This window comes from Arvicanthis niloticus, chromosome 2, assembly GCF_011762505.2.
Source record: "Arvicanthis niloticus isolate mArvNil1 chromosome 2, mArvNil1.pat.X, whole genome shotgun sequence".
Classification (NCBI taxonomy): Eukaryota; Metazoa; Chordata; class Mammalia; order Rodentia; family Muridae; genus Arvicanthis; species Arvicanthis niloticus.
In genome coordinates, this window is record NC_047659.1 from 51,406,069 (window position 1) to 51,422,281 (window position 16,213).

General features: G+C 37.1%; 1 protein-coding gene across 1 annotated transcript in view; it reads left to right on the forward strand.

Moving 5' to 3' along the window:
- Agps (alkylglycerone phosphate synthase) overlaps positions 1 to 16,213 on the forward strand; it is a 97,617-nt gene that overhangs the window by 53,115 nt on the left and 28,289 nt on the right. Inside the window, exons 12-15 of the mRNA XM_034494389.2 lie at positions 2,826 to 2,877; positions 6,530 to 6,606; positions 8,562 to 8,674; positions 14,090 to 14,159. Of these exons, the coding sequence (XP_034350280.1) occupies positions 2,826 to 2,877; positions 6,530 to 6,606; positions 8,562 to 8,674; positions 14,090 to 14,159 (312 nt within the window). The remainder of the gene's footprint in view (positions 1 to 2,825; positions 2,878 to 6,529; positions 6,607 to 8,561; positions 8,675 to 14,089; positions 14,160 to 16,213) is intronic.

The following is a 16,213-nucleotide window of genomic DNA, read 5'->3' on the forward strand; positions in this document are numbered from 1 at the left end:
GTTTCTGGATGTGTTTCTACCCCAGAAGAGACCCAGTAGCCCAGCTCTCCTCCTGACTACAAGCATTTACTGAGAGTGGTGTCTTTCTCCCACTTCTCAGCATGCACTTGTGTGGTTTGTTTTCATGAGCAGCACCCACCCTTTGAGGCAGGTGAACCAGAATCTGTCTGGTGGCAGCAGGTAGAATTTATAGTTCTCATCAGGAATTTAAGCCTCCCCCCCAGAAAAGCTCTGAATTCTTTAATATTTTTGTGGTGTGCTTATGTTAGAACATATAAACATGTATGTCTATAAATTACTATCTTATATACGCCTATAGATATCCTGCTTATTTTAGGAAGAAATGAAATTTGACCGAATCAGGTTTCGTATGTTTTATTAGAAGTCACTGCCTTCATTTTATTACAGGCATCTGGATTGTAAATGTGAAGAAAATTGACCCACCTTTAGTGTGGAAACTGGAGGTGCTTTCAGGAGTTTCTAACCATATAGTTCCTTTATACTATACTTGAAATTACCCTGCTTGTTATTTTTTAAACTGATACATTTTTAGTAAGACTACAAAATCAGCCAATGTGATAGTTTTTATGTAATCTTTGATTCAAATATGAAGCAAAGCACTGTGTAGTTAGTGATTTTGTGTGTGTGTGTGTGTGTGTGTGTGTGTGTGTGTGTTACTTGAAACTGCTCATCAGTAGTCAGGATCTTGGTCTCTTTGCTGTTTCATAGTTATTTGACCTTGGACAAGTATTTTAACCTCATCCATTCTTGTGTTTAGCTGAAAAGTAGTTAGTACAAGTTATGCCTCTGTGACAAGGCTGTTGATAAACAGGGCAGCAGTTTGGAGACACAGCACCTTGGATAGTGGGAGGTGGTGGGTTGCCACCATGTGTATCAGATCAGTTGGTACTGTCCCTTCAGACCTGCCAGTGACTCTTCAGTCACTTGAACTATTTCATCTTTAGTATTTAGATGAGTAAATAAACTGTTTAGACTTTAAAATAAGAATCTTATCAAACCTTTTACTGGGTAAAATTGTGTTTTACACTTTTATAATAATTAAATACATGTTCAACTAAAAGCAAGTAATAGCAAAATGTTTTAGTGAATATTTTAAGCTTTTCAGGAGTTTTGGAACTTTATAGATTTTATTGATAAAGATACTTTGATGACAGATATCTGGAAAGTTTATGGCAGTTTTTTAAGGCTGAGCTAATAGGAGTGTCGGGAGGAGTTTGGAGACAGCTGGGCTTTATAGCAGATGTTGTCTCAAAAAATGTTTACAGCATTTTTCAAAATATCTGCTCTAAAAACAGCCCTTGGTAGAATTTTAGCAGTTTTAAAATCTTGTGTAGGAAACAATAATCTAGTTTGTGCCTCAGACCCTTTAATAGCTTGGTCATCACAAAGTTAATAGAGTACAAGAGGAATGTCATGTCTGCATTCTCTTCTCATGTTTCCTTACATTCCTGCTTGGACATCTGCAGTCTGAAAATCCAAATGCTCTCAAATCAGAAATGTGTTGGTAAGTTGTTGGTGAGAATAGTTGGAATTCAGAGCATTTTAGATTTCAGATCTGCAGGTGAAGATTACTCAACTTGCACCTGCTGTCTTCCCTTTGTGTTTTGTGTGTTGTTTTGTTCTTCCTGGCAATTGTTAGTTCCTAGATGTATATGACACTGGAACAGCCTTCTATTCATTCGTTCCAGATATATTCTTAACCATCCAAGTTTTACTGCTGCTTATACTACAAGTAACCTTGAAAGAATGTAGAACTCTGAGTGTTTGTATGTTTTCCTTTTAAAATAGTGTACGAAAAGATGGAAAGGAAGGAATGGTTACCAGAGTTGTCTTTGAAGATACTGCAGATAGTCTTTGGAAGTTCTTTAGCATATAAAATTTTTCATCAATGTTTTCCTCATTTTAAAAGTGTGCAAGAGATTCGTCTGAGTGGTAGAACATTACAGTGGGTGCGTGGCCACGACCTCGATTCTCAGCACTGTTAGAAAAAAAGGAAAAAGGAGGAGGAGACGGAAGATAGAGGAGAGGAGGGGAAAACTGCAAAAACCTACTACAATATTACAAAATTTGAACTCTTATATAAAAGCAGAAAAGAAAAACTTTCTATATAAGTGGCAGCAGAGAAAAGAGGGGCAGGTTTTCAGGACAGCCATTGTCTACCTGCCACGTAAGCTTGGGGAAGGTTGAGAACATCTCTAGGCATTAGTTGGTTGATTCTGCTGTGGTTTATTTTTTTTATTATTTATTTATTTACCTATCTGTTTATTTATTTTATTTTATTTTTTTTGAGACAGGGTTTCTCCAGTAACCATGGCTGTCCTGGAACTCACCCTGTAGACCAGACTGATCTCAAACTCACAGAGATCTGCCTCTCTGTGCCTCCTGAGGATTAAAGGTGTGCGCCACCACACCATTTGGGCATGGGCCAAAATGTGCAATTCTTAAGATACATATTTAGTCTTTTTTTTTTTTTTTTTTTAAAGTTCTACTTTGTTGTAAAATAGTCAATTTTGAGGACTGGCATTTCTTTTTAAGTTGCTGCCATAGGTTTTTGCCAGGCAATAAGTATATTTTATTGCTAAGATTAAAGGTCTGAATATGTATGTATTGATTATATAGAGAGTTCTTCAAATATTTTTTTAAGCTACTGATGTTTTGTCTTTATGAAATTATATAAACCATTGTGATTCTTTTCTTTTTATGTATCTTTAGGAGCTAAGTTCTTACATTTGTTAACAGTCAGGTCCTGTTTGTGTTATGTTTTAGTGTATTGAACTGCCTCTCGCTTTCTCTTTCTTAAACAGAGATGTGCTCCTGCATCTATCCGCCTCATGGACAACCAGCAGTTTCAGTTTGGTGAGTAAAGAATGGCCGTTTTAAAATGTGCTCTGTTAGCTCCAGAGTTTTCAGAGAAGTCTGGTGCTTGCCATGGTGCTGTCCTTCACAGGGCTCTCAGCCTAATGAGGACTCAGTCTTGTAAGAAAGTGGCCCAGTGGAGGAGGGCTGTGGACAGCACAGGTGCTTGTGTTGCTGGGGAAGCTATGCTTCATTCAGGGAGCTTTCTCAAGGTGGAAGAGGAACGTGAGCAAGGGCATCTGTAAGAGGCAGCATTTGATTTGAATCTTAAAGGGGAAATGGAGGTTTGTGTGAGTCTTCTATCCTACCAGACTTGATCCCTTGTTCCCTTGCAAAGCTGGACTTGTGAAAGCACAATAGCATGATTTAGAGTGTTCCAAATATTTGTGTGGATATTATCCTGTTTGCAGTGGACTTTCTTGGGGGTGGGGGGTGGGGCATCAGTGTCTGCCTTAGAAAGCTCTTTCTGATGAAAGGTGAGTTAGGAGGAGCTGGACTGGAGGTGAAGCTTCAGGTGGTGTAGCAATAGAGTGACAAATCTGAAGTTCCCCATGTAGAGTAGCAGCAGAGGAAAAGGGGCAAGTTTTTAGGACAGCCATCTACCAGCCTGGTGACAAGCTTATTGAAGATTGAGACTATTTCCAGGCACTAATTGGTTGATTGGCAGTGGGATTTTGGGGTTACAGTGGGTTTGGGGTGTTGCTGGGATATTTGAAATGACCATGCCTCTGGGTTGGCTATGACATTTTTGTTTGCTTTCTTTATTGGTATATAGTTATTGCACATTGTGTTGGCTTTCATAATGAGAATATCTTTTAACTGTGTCATATTTTGACCATATGCCATATATCCCTCCCCTCTGGCCAACCCTTTTCCCCTTTAGGTTATAGCATTTTTAATTCCTTGGTATCCATTGAAGATTTGTATATTTTCTCATGGCTTCATAATTAAGCAATGAAAAGAGTAATTTTTAGCACAGCAAGTGTTATCCAGTATCCTGCACCAGCCATGTTGCTGATTGATGAATGTTTATGTCATAGTAGTTAATGAGGTATAAGGCTTATTATTAATTATAATAGTTTTAATTTTTTTATTTCTCCTGGTTCAGCCCTTAATACAATATACTAAAATTGTCTATTTTCAGTATATTGACATGATCTACATATTTACTTTATACCGGATGAGGCTTCTCAAATTTAGGAATGGTTATATGTTTCTGTATCTCCTGCCCTTATCACATATCATACATTTGGGTGTTGGTTGAACTAATCATTGAACTGGCAAAATGGAGTGAACAACTCCTAGATAGCTATAGCACAACGGTGAGCACATTGATAATATCATGATTTCTGATATACCACCTTTTAGCTGCTCTCCGTGGTGATGCATCTACAAGCTGTGAGTGGTAGAGTTGTGGTCAAACTCAGTTTGTCTGATTCCAAAGCTCCATGCTTTAGCTGTGTCAGATTGCTTCAGAAATACACTAACAAATCCCTTTAAATGAATTAACATAGCACCATGAAATTGCTGTATGCTAATCAATGCTAATTATACTTTCTGAAGAAATTTAGAAATTATATATTTATTTATTTATTATAAAGACAAAGCACACTAACCAAAATATATTTGGCATATAATAGTTTGATAGGCAACAATAATTTGATGGAAAAAAAAGACAATGATGTCTTCAAGTTGTTATTAATGGTTGACCCATCTAAATTAGTATCACTTTTATGATAATTGATTTAATTCAGTATTATGGATAGATGTGGCTGACTTCCATCATTGTAAGGTGAATGATGCCAATCAGAGTCTATAGATGAAGGTGATCATAAGGATTGTTTACACAGGATTAGTAACATTTGAAGTTCTCGAGCATTGTATAAAGATAAATGGATTTGAAGACTTGTATAAAGCATAATTGAAGTCTTTTGCAAAAAAGGTATACTCAGTACTATAGTGGTACTGGTGATAAAAGCTGGGCTTCAGGCTTGCTAGGCAGACATTCTGCTACTGATTGATATCTCAGCCCTCTTTTTACTTTTTGAGGCAAGATCTCAAGTTGCCCAGCCTGGCCTTGAACTCAGTCTTAGTTCAGGTAGGCTTTGAACTTTAAATTCTTCTGCCTTATCCCCTTGAATATCTGGGATTACAGCCCTGAGCCCCCAGGCATAGCTCAACATGTTTATGTGTTTAATTTCTGTTATTAATATAGGGTAAGTCCTAACTGGCAAAAAAAAAAAAAAGTGATCATTCCAATGATGTGCCATTTCCAAGTTTCTAGATGCTAAAATTATTTTTTTAAAAGCATAATTATCCCGGAGAAACATTTATTTTTATTTTTTTTAAGATTTATTTATTTCACTTATATGCGTACACTGTAGCTGTCTTCAGACACAGCAGAAGAGGACATTGGATCCCATTACAGATGGTTGTGAGCCACCACGTGGTTGTTGGGAATTGAACTCAGGACTTCTGGAAGAGCAGTCAGAGCTCTTAACCACTGAGCCATCTCTCCAGCCCCTGAAGAAACATTTATAAAACCTTTCAGGAAAGAAGTTCCTAAACAAATCAACATTTGATTCAGGCTCAGAAACATTGCTGAGTTGGTCTCTGTCCACCCTGTAGTTCATTTTCTTTGTTTGCTACCTTGTCGGTCTGTCTCTCTTTTTACTGTCTCAGCTTTAGCAGGGGTATCTCATAGTCTCTGCATAAGACCTAGTTTACTTAGTCCTTTGTCTAACCTAGTTTCCTCACTACAATTAGCAAAAATGTAGCAAGTAAGTATTATATATACTTAAAAAATAGATGGATCGGCACAAAAGACTGGCAGTGATTGTTTTAGAAACAGCTAGTTTGCTTTGCATTTCTTTTGAAGGGAGATCTTATACTTCAGAATCCTCAACCTTAGAAGACTAGAAAAAAACTTGAAGACGATTTTAGGTTTGCTAAGTACTTGAAGATTCTTTTTAAAAATTCTGCATAAACAGGATGGCATATTTTTCTGAATTGGGCTCATAGCACTAAGGCCAGATGTGGGAGTTGACTGGAACCATCCCCAGAGCTGAGAAGTTGCTCTTCTTTGAAATGATGAGAAAACAGTAGAAGGTTCTCATTCAATTAGGCTTAATCTGCAACAGCGATGTTAATTGAGAAGGCTCTGAAATGCCTTTGTGTTATTTTGGCAATTTTAACTCCCTGAGTGTGATTAAGGAAGCAATTGCTAGTTTTATGCTAAGAATTCTGGATGACTTAAGAATTAATTAAGAAACAACTTTAAACTTTACATGGATTCCATATTTGGTTATAGTTCTGTGTGGTTTCTGTATAATTAAAAAAAAATAGCAAACCCAGCCATTACTGAGTGTTCTTAAAATAAAAATTAATGAGGTGGTTTTATTGTGTGTAAACCGTACCATTGAAAGATAACTGAAATTATGTATAGTATTAGTTACATGTGGTAATTTGACTGAAAAACAAACAAACACTGTCACGTTTGAAAGAATGTAGAGGTAAAATATCTTAATAAACATTCATATAACTTACAACTATGAAAACTTGCTTTCCTTAGGATACTAAATTAAAGCCATCTTTTCATCTCAAAAACACATAATTTGCTGTTAATTTAAACTGTAAACTTTTTTCTTCCTAGGTCATGCTCTTAAACCTCAGGTCTCCTCTATTTTTACATCATTTTTGGATGGATTAAAAAAGTTTTATATTACAAAGGTAAGACTAAAAAAAGAATCTAAAATAATACATGTATAGGACAGGAGTTTTTTTCTTGTCTTCTCGCCATACATACCTCCTTAAAGGCTTTTTTCCATGTTGTGTTGTGTTTTATGTTGGAGCAGGTATGTTAGCAACTCAACTGTGCAGTCAGTTTCAAATGCCTTAGTCTCTTGCTCTCAAATCTTATAACAGTCCTGCATCGAGCAGTTTCAAGCTGGCCACATTTTCTGTAGTTTGAATTTTTTTTTTCTTTACAGTTGTACTGAGAAGTGAAATGAGGGTGTGTTCATTTACTCATTTTTCCTTTGATTCCTGAGAACTGGAAATTTGAAAGAAAGTTGTACTAGTGTGTATCTCAATGGCAACAGTGTGTGTCAGAGTGCACAACCGTGACAATATCATGTCATTTTGTTGTAGCCATGGGGCTTGGTTATTATTCGGCTTAAATGGGTAATATTTCTTGAAATACTAGAGAGATCGAACCAATCTCTGCCTGTCTTGTGTAAATTAGTTAAGTGTTGTTCTTGTGTTAGGGACAGTAACTTATTTTTTCACTGTCTTTTGATACACACTCTTTGAGTAATGGAATTATCAGGTGCCCTTTTTGTGGATTTTGTAAATAGTATTTTTCCAATCAAGCGCCTCTTTTTAATAGTTTTTTTTTTTCTTTTTGATGTCACAGATTCAAATTTATGTATTTTCTTATGACTGATCACTTCTAAGCTGAGAAAAAACTTTCTAGTATGCTCAGGGACATTTCACTCTTCCACCTCCATTATGTTCTTGTTCTGTTTTGTTGTGCTGAGAAGGAAACAAAGGTTGTCACACACTAAAGCAAGAGGTCTACCATTAAGCTGTATGATGTACCTTCTCTGGTTTAATTAACAGTTAAAGGGTTTTATTGTGATTGGGTTGTGTTGTGGTTGTTTTTGTGCTGTTTTTGTTTATTGTGTGTTGTTGTTTTTGTTTTATTTTGATCATTTGCTGTTTGGCAAATATCTAGATTGATCTTCACCCCCTGCTCCCCTGTTGCTGACCCTTGTGTCAGCACTAGTGATTGTGACTAATGCCCTGCTTCTTTTTACATTGATGCCTAAGGCATCTGATATACAATGCTGCCTGAGAAGACACCACTTTGACATGGTTCCCAATGTTTTGTAACAGTGTCGGTTTTGGTTTTGAAAAGTTAAAAAGATATAATCTTGTTTTTTTTTTCTTTTATTATTTGGAATTTCCTCTGTTGCCACCATCACATGTTTGTTTATTGTTCTAGAAAAATTTTAGAGATTTGTGCTTTTCAAATGACCACTGGGATTTTTATTATGATTGGAATATTCTAGTTTATCAATTTGGACAAGAATTGGCAAGTTTGAAATAATTTATGCATCCAGGAGCATCTGTGTCATCTTTTTTTCTATAGTGAATTTATATATTTCTCTTTAAAATTAGTTTTGGTTCTTTGCACATACAAAGTTTTCTGCCAGTGTTATATAATGTGTCATGGTTGGTTTGTAGAGATGTTGTTAGCTCCAACCAGCTGCTTTGCTCTACCGTTTTGTAATTTGTGTTCTGTTTTCTCAGTTATAGTTAAAGTTCTGGCAGGTTACCTGTTGTATTACTATATCAGTAGGTATTTATAATACCAGGGTATATTTTGAAATATGTATTTTGTACACCTCCGTTTCTTGTGTTTGTCCTTGTAGTGCTGGGCATCAAGCCCTGGGACTTATGCAGGCCAGGCAAGTGCTCACCAATGAGCTGCTCTCCCGGCAGTCAGTACCCACATCAGGCATTCTTATTAATGGACGTGTAAAGCTTCAAAGCTCACTATTTAGCAGGCTGCTGTAATTGAGGCCAAATCAGAAAGAAAAGAGCAAAATGTATTTCCATTTACTGTTTAACAGAGGCTAAGGCTTCCCTGTAATAATAAAATTTTATTTTATATTTTGTAGTTTAAAGGATTTGATCCAAATCAAATAAGCGTAGCCACATTACTGTTCGAGGGAGACCGTGAGAAGGTTCTTCAGCACGAAAAACAAGTATATGACATCGCAGCAAAATTTGGGTATGGCTTATAGTTCATAACCAAGAGGAAGTATGCTAAAGTGTGGTAGCTTCATACAGACTGCATGTGTCAGCACTTCTAATTTGGGTTCACTATTAAATTAATCTTAATTTATGAGCATAAGCTTAAAAAGTTCTTTTTAACTTCAAAATTTGTAGGAAGAGTGATTTGTTGCTTTGACCTAATTTATACACACACACACACGTATATGTATATATAGGCCCACATATATATGTGTGTGTGTATATATATATATATATATACACACATATGCACACACAATATGTGCATTTATTATTTAATGTTAAATTTGTAGGAATAATGTGTTACTTTTACCTAATTTTACATATGTAATGTATATGTGTTATACAATGCTAAATATTTTGGTTTTCCTAGATTTTTGCATGAATGATAATTTTGTGATGTGTTATTTGTTGTGTAAGAATGAGACAAAGTTGTCAGGTTACTAGTTCATGTATAAAGCATGCTGCTAGCTTGTTTTCAAAAGGAAATTATGTTTAGTCTGTGGTATCTGATAAATTATCTATACTCCACCCCCTGTCACTTACTGTTTTATGCTGGTATAAAGAAACAGAAAACACTTCGAATCTATAATGAACTGAATAATGATAGGGTGGTTTCTATTTGCTTGATGGATTATAAGACTGATGGGCGAGAGCTCAATGGATCTGCCATTTGTCTGGGCCGCGCGTTCCCCCTCCCTTCTCAGGTGCAGAAGCCAGAAGTCGCTGATTCAGCCTTTCCCATTTGTCCAGGGTTTAGGGCAGACCTAACATTAAGTAGCTCTGAACTCTATAAACATTTATCTTTCTTCCATTCTTTTTGTCTTACACTCATTTGAGTTGGAGATAACTGCTTTACAGTGTCCCAATTTGTGTATATGCTAACTTAGCTCTTTATATCTATGATTGTTTGAAATTAGTATTAAAATAAAATATTGTCTTAGAGCGAGAAATAGGCTAATGTTAGATTTACTTTTTACTGTCTTCGGTGCTGTTTTTGACACCCATATAAGGGCATCAGATCTCATTAAGGATAGTTGGTAGCCACCATGTGGTTGCTGGGATTTGAACTCATGACCTCCTGAAGAGCAATTGGTGTTCTTAACCACTGAGCCATCTCAGCAGCTCTAATTAGGGCATTGTTAATAGGTCCTTTATTTTTTCTTTTTTGTCTTCTGTTCTTACTGCTCATTATCTAAAATTGATTTTTTTTTTTTTTTTTTTTTTGAGACAGGGTTTCTCTGTGTAATCCTGGCTGTCCTGGAACTCACTCTGTAGACCAGGCTGGTCTCGAACCCAGAAATCCGCCTGCCTCTGCCTCCCAAGTGCTGGGATTAAAGGCGTGTGCCACCACCGCCCAGCAAAATTGATTGTTTTAAGTGTTGTCCACCCATCATGTAGAGTATTTTATCTGTTGATGTACTCAGTCGGCCTTCTGCTACCCCACTCCAGCACTGCTGAACATGTCTCAACAACCAAGACCCAATAATAGCCAGATGCTAAAGAGCCGGCCTTTGATTGTTTATCCGTGCTTGCTGGTAAAATACTTGCAATCCTTTAGGAGTTGAATAAGCATCACTTTCAGTAGTCAGGACAGAGGCTTTGACATTTCCCTTGGAATTTAAGGCAATATCTTATCATTATTTTTACAATGTTCTTAAGTTGTTTGATATATTTCAGCACGGGAGTGATTAGTTTGGCCAAATGGCCCTTTAACATAAATGAAAGTCTGGTTTTCCTCTCCATTAAGCTACCTACTCCTTCTTTACATATGTTTAAGAACCTTGTGAATTGATGTTTGAAATGTGTGAGAATAAGAAGTAGTCGATGGACATTCTACTTAGTAATAAAGCAGTTTGAGTGTACCTATTTTTTTTTTTTGAGTGGCTGCAAAATTGACAGTTCAGAAACATTTCATTTCTTAGTTTTGTGATTGCTTATATATTGTATCTTTATTTGGTTTTGGCTAAATTGACAGTTCTGAAACAACAACAACAACAAAACAAACAAAAAAAGAGGAAAGATTCTAAAAGCTAAATTTGCTAGAAAAATTATGATTATAAAAAGTTAAGCCCAAATTGCCTTTTATTTGTTTTTCAGGGCTTATGAATATAGGATGGATGTCCAGTTTTAAATGTTATTTAAAAAATAACATTTTTAAAAAATTGTTATTTCTTCTTCTGATTTTTAAATTTTATTTAAAATTTTTATTTATACTTCTGTGTATGTGTTCAGTATGTATGTGCACTTGATGCCCACTGAAGCCATGTGTCAGTTTGTCTGGCGTTACAGTTACAGGTGGTTCTAAGTGATACAGTGTGGGTGCTGGCAGCCACACTCTAGTCCCCTCCAAGAGCAGCAAGCTCTCCTACCTCCTTTTTTCCAGCCCCGTCAGACTTTTTAAAAAGGCATGTTTTTATGGGTATGTTTCCTCACTGGATCCTGTCTAGTGAAGCAGGCAGGTTTGCTCTCACCACATCCTCTTGGCTCACTTTGTTCAGAAGTTCTCAGCACAGGTGTTTTGCAGCATCTTCCAGGCTTCACATTCTTTCCTCTGTACTGTTTCTTCTCATTTAGCCTCAGAGCCTGACTTCATTTTTGGTGTCTACTTAAGCTAGGAGCTCATCTGCATCCCTTTAAGTACTTGACACAGTAATTTTGTGGTTCTAGAACTTTGTCTCTCTGCCTCAACCTCACATCCAACCCAGAACTAACTTTTTGCTTTGAGTCATTTGACTTGAGCTGTAACTTGCTGGTTCGTTAGCATTGTGATTATAAAATGTTCTTTGTGGGTCTGTTAGCTTGTGCGTGGGTGCAGGTGTGGGCCCTGTTGGGTGGAGTTGTTGTTCCCGTGTGTCTGCCGCCCCAGGTGGTTGGCTCTGGGGAGCAGGACTCTGGGGAGCAGAAGCTCGGAACTTTGACTTGAGCACCTTCCATGCGGCGCTTGGTGGACACTGGGCTAAGAAGCTGCTCGGGGCGTGGAGAGATCTCAGTCTGAAGTTCCGCAGGGCAGGACTCCTGAGTGGACCTGGAGGCCATTCTTGGGCTCCCAGGTGCTGCTGGAGGCCTCGGAAGAACAGAGATTCGAGAGGAACGAGGGGAGAGAAGGAAGCCCAGACAGCGCCCGCCCGCGAAGGAGACTCTTGGTTACTGCACTCCCTCAGCTGTGTGGGCTGATTGGCTAGCTTGCTTGAATCAGTGGCCTCCGATGCAGAGGCAGAGAAGTCCTCAGCGAGAGGTTAGGCAGCGGCTCATTAGTTAAACGCCTTTTCCACAGTTCTCCACAGCGAGGAAGTCTATGGGTTTAAAAGATTTATTGTCATGGCAGAAGGTAGATGAATCTGGCTGTACTCCCACCTCCCTGCACCCCCAGGGTGGGCCTTTGGTTAACTATTGTTTGTAAGGAGGAGGGTCTGGGAAGGAATACTTAATTGGCTACACCCTCTGGCCTACAGGTATCTCATTAATATGGAGATCTCTTGAGGTTGAGGCCTGTAGTCACATCCTCTACCTGTGGAGGGGCTGGTAGGGTCATTATGACTGAAAGGGCTGATCAAAGGTCTTGGTCCCATGTTAGGAGCCTGGAGTCTGGGAGCATAGCAAAATGTATGCTGTCCCTAGCAGGGTCTCCAGCCATTTCTAGCCAGTGTTCTACCAGAAACCAAGCCATCCTTTCACGGTTCCACAGTTCTTCATTTTGCCCCAGTCTTAAGTGATTTTAAAATATAGCTGCTCTGTCAGTTCTTTGAATCTTCAGTTGATTCTGGCTAGATTCTGAAGGCAGGTTCCTTCTGGATATCCCTAATTTGTGTATAATCACTTGCAATTGTGGATTTAAAAATCTAGGGAATTCTGTTTAAGCCTGAGTTCTAGCTGGACAGTCTTAAAATATTCATGTAAAACAACTATGTATCATTATGTACTATGTCCATCAAGTCAAACAAAATTCAGAGGAAAAAAAGAATTTAGGTATAAAATGTTAATTGAGGCTATAAGAGAAGTGTTTTTTTTCTTTTAATTAACTAAAATGAAATAAACTTTAACTTTTTTCCGATAATTGAAAAAGTATAAATAAAATCTATTTTCTGGAGGTAGTAGAAAGCAGTATTCATTGACTATCTTTTAAAAAGTTTTACAGTTTTTTTTTAATTTTGTTATGTGTATGAATGTTTTGCCTACATGTATGTGTATGTACCACATGCATACCTTGTACTCATGGAGCATAAGAGAACATCAGAAGCAGAAGTTATAGGTGGTTATAGAATGCCTGACGATAGAGTTACAGATGGTGTGAGCTACCATGTGATTGCTGAGCCCTGGTCCTCTGCAAGAGCAACAAGTGCTCTTAATTTCTAAGCCATCTCTCCAAATCCTCATTCATTGTCTTTTCAAATAAGAACTTTGGTAAACCAGAAAACTAGGATGAGATTTTATGATATATAAATCAATTCTAACTAAATCACCTAACATAGTTTCTCTGGATAAACAATTCAGATTGAGAGTTAATTTGTACATTATAGTATTAAGATTTGAAGTGCTGTTCTGTACTTGTCTGCATCTGCATCATAAACTTTAATGCTTCTGTGTGTTTTATCTTCCATGACCTAAATATCATCTGTTTGAGAACTTCTTGTTATTTGGGAATTTCTAGTCACTGACCACACATTTTAATACAAAAGACTATGTGAGTATCGGAATAAAAATCTAATGATGGTTCAGGATCCCTCATGTTTAGGACCAGGTGTGTTTCTGGTTTTGGAATTTTTCAAATCCTGAACTAATTTTCATTTACTTAATGAGGTATCCTGAGGATGAGCCATGTGTTTAAGCCTAGCATTGATTTGTCCACCTTATATAAATAAACTGAAGTTAATTTTATACATTATTTCTGGTATACCTAGTTTTTATGCAGCCCTCTGGGTAAAATTCATCTTGTACTTATCCATTGTGGCATTCTATTAGCAGCAGAATGTTTTGAACTTTGTGGCATCTCAGATTTCAGATTTTTCAGATTAGGGATACTCATAAACTAAGGATAAAACATCTTGTTAGTTTTGTGAAGGCTAAGTTCATCTGAATTTATTTTAATTACTAATACTTCCTTTGCTTTTTTAAGATATGGAAATATAGTTGAGATCATGAGTTCATTTAGCTTGGAGAATAAAAGTTTGAAGTCAAGTGACTAAGCAGTAATATTTTTAAATGTTTTCAGATTTATTATTGAAGCTTATTCTCTTGATTACTGGTACATTCATGGTTAGTAAAATTAAGATAAAATGAGTATAACATGTTAATCTGTTGAGCAGTTATTTTGGGATGTTGTTATTAGTTTGGCTTTTTAATTTTTATTTCTTCACCTAAAATATATTGATAGTTTGTTTCTTATTTACAGTGGTCTCGCAGCTGGAGAAGATAATGGACAGAGGGGTTATTTGCTGACTTATGTCATTGCATACATGCGTGTAAGTTATATTTCTTCATTGGCTGTCTTAATTACTTTCCTATTATTGTGACAAAACACCATGACCAAGGAAGGTGTCTAATAAAAGAAAATGTATATATAATTCAGGGTTTTCATTTGCAGAGGATTAGAGTCCATGACCATTGTGGTAGGAAACATTGCAGCAGTCAAGCAGGCATGGCACTGGGAGCTTACCTCATTGCCACAAGTAGGAGCAGAGAGCAATAACTGGGAGTGACATGGGCCACTCCAGTGATACATCTCCTCCAACAAGGCCACACCTCCTAATTCTTCCCAAATAGTTCTATGAACTGAGACCAAGCATTCAAATACATGAATCTATGGGGGCCATTCAAACCACCACACTGACTTAGGTTTGAAGTAGTAGGCTTTTTGTTTTTTGGGCTTTTTGTTTGTTTTTGCTTAGAATTGATAAAATTGCCTTGTTTTCATAAGTCTTAAGCTACTGTAATTTAGTGTATTATTTTACTTGAACCCTAGGTTTACTGTGACTTTTTAGAAGCCTTTAAGACTTTTTGTATGTAATTTTGAGAAACGTAGGCAATTCTTTCTGCCTTTTTAAAAATGGAACCAGCCTCTGGCTGAAAGCTAGGTGTGCCTATTGGTTGGAGTCTAGGTGTCCTGTATAGCAACAGTCTTCACTTGATTTATAATCCATCTTAAAGATTTTATCTTTTCTTTAAAAATTCTTATTTGATTTCAAGTAGTCACAGGTTTTCTTTAAAAATTGTTATTTGATTCCAAATAGTCACAGGTTCACTAGTGGTGATGACTACAGAAGTCAGGAACTTGTGTGTTCGAGCATACAGAGTTTATTACTATGCACTCTGTTTATAAGAGGCTTCATTGTTTACACTTATTTCATGTCTGTTGTGGTCACTGCTATAAAACCAGCCTTTTGATAATCTAATTTTTCATGTTCATTTATTTTTTGTTTTGGTTGTAACAGACTCAAGTTTTCTGACTGAAGTTTATTTATTTATTTTGAAGATAATTTTGTAACTATATTTATGTACAGAAAACTTAGCGAACATTTAACCCAGTTTAGTGGCAAGTTCTTTAGCCTTTGCCGTCTCCAGCTTGGCAGTGCAAGTCACAGACTTAGGACCCAGGACGTTGCCTCCCTAGTGGCAGCAGATCTCGTCATATCTGTCATTATAATTGGTCCTAATAGCTTCACCAGCTTAGCCAGGGCACCCTTGTCTTCCGAGTTAACCTGTGCGAAGTTTGCTGCTGTAGCCTGATGTAGCGGGGCCAGTTGAGGAAGCGTGTTAGATCTCTTTGGCTGGATGTCCTGCCCGATGCCGAAGTTCTTGGGCCTTTTCTAGAAAAAAGGATTGACCACCTTTTTAGCCTCCTGTTTCTTGACAACGACGGAGGCTGGGGCCACCTTCTTCCCCTTGGCCTTTCCTCTGGGCATCTTGCTCGGCAGGAGGATAGCGCTTACTTCTTTATTTTAAACTCTTAGTAATTTTAATGATCTTATCTAAAAAGATATGTTGGAAGCTGTAATGAGAATTTGACTTTCCCAAGCAATAAATTTTCTAATTTTCTAGCTGGAAATTGTTTTGAGGGAAATATTTATAAAAACATAAATATTTTTTTTGTTGTTGTTCTCAAAAAACACGAAGTGTTTTCATTTCAGAATAATTCAGTCCTCATCAAGGTCTGCTTTCATATTTTAGTGAATAGTTAGTATCCCAGGCCAGGTTCTTACATGGAAAGCAGACTGATGGTATTGGAAACCCGGATGAGGAGAGGTGCAGATTTTGAAGGGGCAGATGACTAGGGTCATGTGTGTAGACTGTCCCTATCCTGAGATCTTCCTAGAGGAAATACTTGGAAATCTATAAAATGAAGTGCTTTCTCTGAGTGTATTGAGGGATATATGTTGATAGGTGTATTTCCCACAATAATGAATTCATAATTCTAGAAAATTAATGCACCTGTAATAAGTATAGCATGATATATTTGGAATAAATATCCTATTTTAAGGTTCTTGTTAATTTTGAGGCCAAGCCAAAAGCAAGTTTA